At 58.1% G+C, this 8,084-nt stretch overlaps 1 protein-coding gene across 1 annotated transcript in view; it reads left to right on the forward strand.

Moving 5' to 3' along the window:
• Nucleotides 1-809: 809 nt before the first annotated feature.
• KPNA6 (karyopherin subunit alpha 6) overlaps nt 810-8,084 on the forward strand; it is a 24,377-nt gene continuing 17,102 nt past the window's right edge. The window contains exon 1 of the mRNA XM_008635090.2: nt 810-814. Within this exon, the coding sequence (XP_008633312.2) occupies nt 811-814 (4 nt within the window). The 5' untranslated portion in view covers nt 810. The remainder of the gene's footprint in view (nt 815-8,084) is intronic.

The raw sequence follows: 8,084 nt of genomic DNA on the forward strand, positions 1-8,084 counted from the left end.
GAGGGGTGAGCGGGGCACGGGCGGGGGCGGCGGGACCGGGAGGGAACGGGACAGGGAACGGGACAGGGACAGGGACAGGGACCGGGACCGGGACCGGGACCGGGACCGGGACCGGCATGGGCAGGGCGGCGGGGCCGGGGCGGGGTTTTGGGGTGTCGGGGTGTGAATCTGGGATCGGGATGTGGGGTTGGGATGTGGGGCTGGGATGTGGGATCAGGATCTGGGGTCGGGATGTGGAGTCGGGATGTTGGGTTGGGATGTGGGATCGGGATCTGGGGTCTGGGATTTGGATCGGGGTTCTGAGGTCTGGGATCAGAATCTGAGATCTGGATCTGCGGTCTGGGTCTGGATCTGAGGTTTGGGGGTTTGGTCTGGGATCCTGGTCTGGGGTCGGGATCTGGGGTATGGATTTGGGATCTGGAGTTTGGGTTCGGTCTGGGATGGTGGTCTGGGGTCAGGATCAGGGTCTGGATCTGGGTCTGGATTTGGGGTCTGGGGTTTGGGGTTTGCTCTGGGATGCTGCTCTGGGGTTGGGATCTGGGTCTGGATTTGGGGTCTGGGGTTTGGGGTTCGCTCTGGGATGCTGCTCTGGGGTTGGGATCTGGGTCTGGATTGGGGGTCGGGGGTTTGGGGTTCGCTCTGGGATGCTGCTTTGGCTCGGGCTCTGTGCTGACGCCGCCGTGTCCCGCGCAGGGAGGACGGGGGCTGGTGGCGGAGTTGGCTCCAGCAGAGCTACCAGGCTGTCAAGGAGAAGGTGGGAACCACTGGGACCTTGTGGGGCGGCCCCAGTTTGCCCAGGCTGGGATTGGGATGGGTTTGCTGGGGACCTTCCGGCTGAGTGTTGGGCTCTGTCCCGTGAAGATCACCCCGAGCACGGAGGGCTGTGCTCCCAGCGTCGCTTTGGGGTGTGTCATTTCCTGCCTCTGGCAGCATTGCTTGTGTTAATTAGACACAAAACCTAAACCCAGGCTTTTCCCAACCTGTGTTTTTCTATTCTTGGCTTTCAACCCTCCTGGGATGTGTTTTGGGCATAGCAAGTGCTGTTGTTATTCAGGTTATTCTGGTCTCACGCTTTGCCCAGGCTGCCCTCACGGTTGAATTTTTGTGACGTGCTGGGAGCGATCCTGGCTTTGTTGGAGAACCAAAAGCCTGGGCAATGCATCTGCTGTCTCCTTGCAGTCCACAGAGGCTTTGGAATTCATGAAACGGGACCTGGCAGAGTTCACCCAGGTGGTGCAGCACGACACAGCCTGCACCATCGCCGCCACGGCCAGCGTGGTCAAGGACAAGCTGGCAGTGAGTAGGGGCTGGGAGAGCTTCAAGATCATCCAGTGCCACCCCCTGCCATGGGCAGGGACACTTTCCACCATCCCAGCTTGCTCCAAGCCCCGTCCATCCTAGCCTGGAACATTTCCAGGGATGGGGCAGCCACAGCTTCTCTGGGAATTCCATCCCACCACCCTCACAAGGAAGAATTTCTTCCCAATATCTCATCTCACCCCTCCTTCCTTCAGCTTAAGGCCGTTCCCCCTTGTCCTATCACTCCATGCCCTTGCAGATGAGCAGAGGAGGGGCCTTGTGGTTCCCTCTCCCCTTACACTGAGCAGCTGGGATGCTGGCAGTGTCACTGTGGGGTGACACGGGCTCCCCACACGAGCTGTGAGCCTCAGCCCTGCACAGCTGCTGCTGGGACAGTCCCACCCCAAAGCAGCCAGCCCCAAACCTGGCTGTGTCCTTCCCACAAAGCCTCAGTTCCCCACCTGAGGCAGCTGCCTCCCACCACCCCCATGCAGCCCAGTCTCCTCCATAGCACTCTCCTGAAGGGAGAGATCCCGCTTCCTTAAGGATCCCACCCAGGAATTCTGGGGTGTTACTGACACTGTGCTGCCTCTTCCCTTGAAGAGGACGGAAGGTTCCTCAGGTGCCACGGAAAAGGTGAGGAAGGGGCTGTCTGACTTCCTGGGGGTCATCTCGGACACCTTTGCTCCCTCACCGGACAAGACCATTGACTGTGACGTGATAACACTGATGGCAACACCCTCAGGTACCACCGAGCCCTACGACAGTGCCAAGGTGAGTGTCCCGTTCCCAGGGGGATGCTCTGGGATGTGGCATCCTCAGCCCTGTCCCCTGGCTCTGCTGCTGTCCCTTCCCTCACAGCTGTCCCTGTGTGTCTCCTCCAGGCTCGTCTCTACAGCCTCCAGTCCGACCCAGCCACCTACTGCAACGAGCCCGATGGTATGGGAGGGTCCAGGGGGGTCCAGGGTGCTGTCCCTGGGGGGTCTGGGGGTCAGCTGGAATTCCCTGAAGCCTTTGGCCAGCAGGGCTGGTTTGGCTGTAGCTGGGGCCAGCTGTAGAGAGCAGATCTGGCTCTTACCTCAAGGACCAGCTTAGGCTGAATTTACTGGCCCAGTTTAAACTGGTGCCACGTGGCCTTGGGCTGGCAGAGGAGCTCTGAGCCCTGTGTCTCCTTCCTCTTTTGCCCCAGCACCTTTCCAATTAAACTTCCCAAGTCTTCCTGCCCTTTTGTGCCAAGGATTGTTATCCCTGTGCTCGTCCCAAACAGGCCCTGCTGAGCTGCTCGAGGCCTGGCTCGCTCAGTTCAGCCTGGAGGAGAAGAAAGGGGAGATTGCAGAGCTGCTGGCAACCAGCCCTTCCATCCGGGCACTCTACACCAAAATGGTGAGGCCCTGCCTGGGCAATTCCTGACTCGGGGAATGCTGCAGGGAAGCCCTGAGCTGTTTGCCCCTTGCAGTTGGAATGGAAACAGCTGTGGTGGCATGCTGAGCTATGGTGAAATGGTTCCAAGCTTTGGGAGGAGAGAGGGGCACAGCAGCAGCAGCTGCAGCTCTCCCTCTGAGGGGCTCACCCCTTTCCTGATCCCTTTCCTGATCCCTTTCCCAGGTCCCTGTGGCTGTTTCCCACTCGGAATTCTGGCAGCGCTACTTCTACAAAGTGCATCGCCTGGAGCAGGTAGGTCAGGCTGGGGGGCTCCCTGGGGGTGCTTTTCCCGGGAAAACAGGGATCTGGGCTGCCTTCTTGGAGTCAGTGATGCCGAAATGCCTGGGGGAAGGAAGGGGTTGGGGATGTGAGCTGCTGCTGATGTGGAATTCCCTGCAGGACGAAGCCCGGAGGGAGGCTCTGAAGCAGCGAGCGGAGCAGAGCATGCACCAAGAGGAGCCAGGCTGGGAGGAGGATGAAGGTGGGTCAGGTTTTGGGGCTCTGGGAGCCTTTGTGGAGAACTCATCATCCCTCTCACTCCCACAAATCACAAGGGGCAGTGAAGGGGCAGCTCTGATCTCTGCTCTGTGTGACCAGCGATGGGATCTGAGGGAATGGCTGGAGCTGGCTCGGGGTAGTTTAGGTTGGATATCAGGAAAATGCTCTTCCCCCAGAGGGTGCTGGGGCTCCTCAGGGAATGGTCACGGCCCCAAAGCTGCCAGAGCTCCAGGATGATGCTCTTAGGGATGTGCAGAGTTGGGGATTGTTGGGGTGCCTGTGCAGGGCCAGGTGTTGGACTCCACGACCGCCGTGGGTCCCTCCCAGCTCAGGCCATCCCCTGATTCTGTGAAATCCGGCTCCCAGCCCAACTGCTGCTGCACTTGCTGAAACATCTCTCGCTTCTCTTCTGCCTCCCTACAGAGGAGTTCTTGGGGATGTCCCCTCTGCCTTGTGCAAACATCACATTTCCAGGAGCAGCACACAAAGAACCCACCCCGGCAGCCCCGGAGGGAAACCACCCCGCTGCTGCCAAGGGCCCCTCCAGGGAGAGCTGGGCTGTGCTGCCCCCAGAGCTGGTCCCAGTGGAGCAGAGCCCCTCGGAGAGCAGCGAGAGCGTGTCCCTTGTGACTCAGATTGCAAACCCTGCCTCTGTGCCTGCCACCCAGCTACAGACTGCAGCTCCACCCATGGGCACCGGGGACCTCTCCCAGAGGCTGGTGGAGGCCACCTTGGAAGAGCCAAAGCCCCCAGAAGCTGCTCAGCCTTCTGCACCTGCCGAGGAATCAGCAGCATCCTTGGAGCCGGCGGCTGGAACAGAGCTCAGGGAGCTGGAGAGCAAAGGGCAGGGCAGGACAGAGACTCAGAGAGAGGAAGGGCCCACAGATCTGCGAGTCTTCGAGCTCAACTCGGACAGTGGCAAATCCACCCCCTCCAACAACGGCAAGAAAGGTTTGTGTGGGGGCTGGGAACCCTCTTGGGGAAAGGGCTCTGGGTTTATGGGGATGGGGGAGAGGAAAGAGAAGGAAATCAAAGGTCTGCTGGCTGAGCAGAACAGGCCTTTGGTCCCTGGATGCCAGGAAAGGCTGTGCTCTGTGGAGGGAATGTGGTGATTGCTTCTCTCTGCCTGTCATCCCTAGGAATGTCCCTGCTGGGACAATGACAGTCCCCATATCTAAGTCCCTCCTGTCATTCTTTACCCTCTGCATTTTCTGTGTGACTGGAAGCTGACACATCCCAGTTCTCCCAGGCCAGAGGAGAAAAATATTTGAGCATCCACCTCTCCCACTTGTTCCCCGAGGGAAGCAGGCTCAGTCCATCCCATCTCTGTCAGAGAGCTGTTCCTGGGAATGTGGAGGCTTTCCCTCCTCAGGCAGGCTGTGGTAGCTCTGAGCCTTGGGGATTCCAGGGCTTTAGGACCAGCTCTGGTGGCTCAGTGGGGGATGTTTGTGTTTCCAGGCTCCAGCACGGATATCAGCGAGGACTGGGAAAAGGACTTTGATCTGGACATGACCGAAGAGGAGGTGCAGCTGGCACTCTCCAAGGTGGAAATGTCTGGGGAGGTGAGTCAGGGGAGGCAAAACTGCTCCCCAAAAGCATCACCAAGCCCTGGGGGTGATGCTGCATGAGCAGAGAGGGGATGAGCAGAGGTGGGATGAGTGTGCTGAGGTTTCCCATGGGGAACAAAGCAGGCAAATCCCTACTGGGAAGGTGTGGCAGCATGAGGATACATCGGGCTTTGTGCTGGCTCAGGTGTCCTGGGCAGGAGGAGCTGTTGAGTTACAGAAACAAACTGTTGCAAACAGCTCAGAAACAGTTCAGAAACAAACTTCCTCCTGTTCGCAGCTGGAAGATGAAGAGTGGGAAGACTGGGAATAAAGCAGCTGCTTCCAGCGTGTGTCACAGGCTCATTTCCACCATCGAATGTGAATTCAATCACGGACCGGCTGTTCCTTTGTGTGTGACTGTGCTGGGGATTGCAGTCCCAGGCTGGAGGAGGAGTTCCATGCCTGCTAAAACCTGTGGGCAACTCAAGTGACCCCTTCAGATCCAGGAGGAGGAAGCAGGAGGTCACTGGCACCCGGGGGAGCCCGACTTCTCCATAGGTCCTAGAGACTGGCAAAGCCAAAACTGACCCTGACGTGTCAGGAAGAGGCAGAGTGAAGGGTCCCTGGGGCCAGCTGGGCACTCAGAGCCCTGCCAGGTGTGCTGGGGGCTGCCAGGCTGCCAGCTGGCTCCTTCCTTGCTTGTGTGTGCACGTGTAACCTCCAGCTGAGAGGCTCCTGGATGTGGCTGTGCCTGCTCCGCTTGCTGCTCCGCAGTTCCCACCCGGAAAGCAACACCCAGGGAGGGCTTGGGGGGCTGGAGGTGCTGCAGAAAAAGGCATTTGGCTTGTGGCTTTGACCTTGGAAGGAGCCAAACCCCTTGCCAAACCCTGAGCTTCTGCCTGGCTTTTTGTCTTGGAAGCTTTTTCTCATGGAAACTCCCGTTTCCAGCAGTTCCTCGAAGAGCCAAGGCCTGCTGCTCCCCCCTTTGCAGCTGCACCACCTTCCTGCACTGGGTTTTGTGTCTTTCTAGTTAAATTCTCCAAGCAAAATCCTTGTGGCTTGCTCTTACTTGAGGCCCTGCTGGGCTGGCAGAGGTTTGGGTCACCCTGGAACAGAACCCCTCGTTGTGGTGCCCAGTTCAGCCCTTGCAAAGCCCCAGCCTGACCCACTGACCACTTCAACCTCTGCTTGGCCGTTCCTTCTCCCAGCCTGGGGAGAGAGAGGCCCCCAAATGCAGGTGGTCCCTGTTGGCTGAGGCTGTGTGTGCCCATCTGCCCCCTGTCCCACCCGTGCCAGGCCCTGCAGCCACCACCAGCTTTGCTGTGCTCACTTGGGTTCCTTCCCTTAAGCCCCCGTGACTGCCTGCGACGCTTCCTTCGGCCCCACGGCCTCTTTTTGGGGCCGTTTCCTTGTCATGACACAAGATGTTGCTACTGCACAGTTATCCCAAGGGGACAGTGGCCTTGCTGCTCTCCCTGACCTTTGGGGTGGTGGGGTGACTCTTTTTGCCTTGGTCCTGGTCCTTCCAGGGCTGCTCCACTGAGGCTGGGGGTTTCCTGCTGGGTTTGTTGCTCTCCCTGACCTTTGGGGTGGTGGGGTGACACTTTTTGCCTTGGTCCTGGTCCTTCCAGGGCCACTCCACTGAGGCTGGGGGTTTCCTGCTGGGTTTGGACAGCACTAAATGAGATGCACTGAGAAGAGTTGGGGTTTTGGGGTTGGTTTTTCCTCTTTTGGGGTGACTTCTGGTAGGAGCATCCCTGTCCTGCCAAACCCCTGGGGACCGGGGACAGCTCTGCTCCTGCCTGGGGTGTGGTGGGTCCAGCAGAGCCTCACTTTGTCCTGCCTCAGATTGTGGTGGGCAGGGGACACAGGGGACACCAGTGAGGACCTGGGGCTGGTGTGAGTCCCAGCTGATCCCACAGCAGAGCTCAAGGGTGCAGCATCTGTGTCACTTTCTTTTCTTCTTTAGTCGAATTAACCGGTGGGTTGGTTGTGCAATATTCTCTGTTCTTGAACTATTCCGCATCTCCCTGAGCCTTTTCTAGCTGGGGTGACAAACCAGGAACAATTCTAACAGCTGGTAGTTTTGTAACGACGACTTTCTCCAAACCTTTTACAGACTTGCAGTTAACAGCAATTAAAGGAATTCTCAGAGTCGCTGCCAGTCCCAGGTGTCCTCATTTCCTCTGCCATGGGGATGACACAGGCAATTTTTCTTTCCTCCCATCTCCATCAGGAGAGGGAAAGGGGGATCCTCACTTTTCAGGGCTTTGAGTGACCCCATAAAACCGCCCAGTGTGATCCAGGTTTGTCTCTGCCTGGCACATCACCCACGAGCCCGGATAGACGGAAAACCCCCTCCAGCAGTTCCATGGTTCCACGACACCACTGGGCTGCTGGCACTGGAGGGAATTTGTCCCAAGGGTTCCTTACAGCCTGGCACCATTCCCAAAGGATGCTCCTCGTGGGGGAATGCTGAGCTCCACCACCTCTTTTCCTTCTCTGCAGCCAAGGGAACGGGACACGCATGAGGGGGGCGGGACTTGAGTGCTGGGGCACGAGTGACAGAACAAGAATGACAGGACACAAATGACGTGACACGAGTGACATGAGCGATGTGACACGAGTGAAGGGACACGAGTGACAGACCATGAGTGAAGGGACACAAGTGACGTGACACAAGTGACATGAGCAATGTGATGAGAGTGATGGGACATGAGTGAAGGAACATGAGTGACAGACCATGAGTGAAGGGACACAAGTGATGTGACACAAGTGACACGAGCGATGTGACGAGAGTGAAGGGACACGAGTGACAGACCATGAGTGATGTGACACGAGTGACGTGACACGAGTGACAGACCATGGGTGACAGGACACGAGTGAAGGGACACGAGTGAAGGGACACGAGTGGCAGACCATGGGTGATGTGACATGAGTGACAGACCACGAGTGACGTGACACGAGTGACAGACCATGAGTGATGGGACACGAGTGACACGAGTGAAGGGACACGAGTGGCAGACTATGAGTGCCGGGACACGAGTGGCAGACCATGAGTGACGGGACACAAGTGACAGACCATGAGTGCCGGGACATGAGTGACACGAGTGAAGGGACACGAGTGACAGACCACGAGTGCCGGGACACGAGTGAAGGGACACGAGTGGTAGACCACAACTGCCGGGACACGAGTGGCAGACCATGAGTGACGGGACACAAGTGACAGACCATGAGTGCCGGGACATGAGTGACACGAGTGAAGGGACACGAGTGACAGACCACGAGTGCCGGGACACGAGTGAAGGGACACGAGGG

Source organism: Corvus brachyrhynchos, unplaced genomic scaffold (assembly GCF_000691975.1).
Source record: "Corvus brachyrhynchos isolate BGI_N302 unplaced genomic scaffold, ASM69197v1 scaffold65, whole genome shotgun sequence".
Lineage (NCBI taxonomy): Eukaryota > Metazoa > Chordata > Aves > Passeriformes > Corvidae > Corvus > Corvus brachyrhynchos.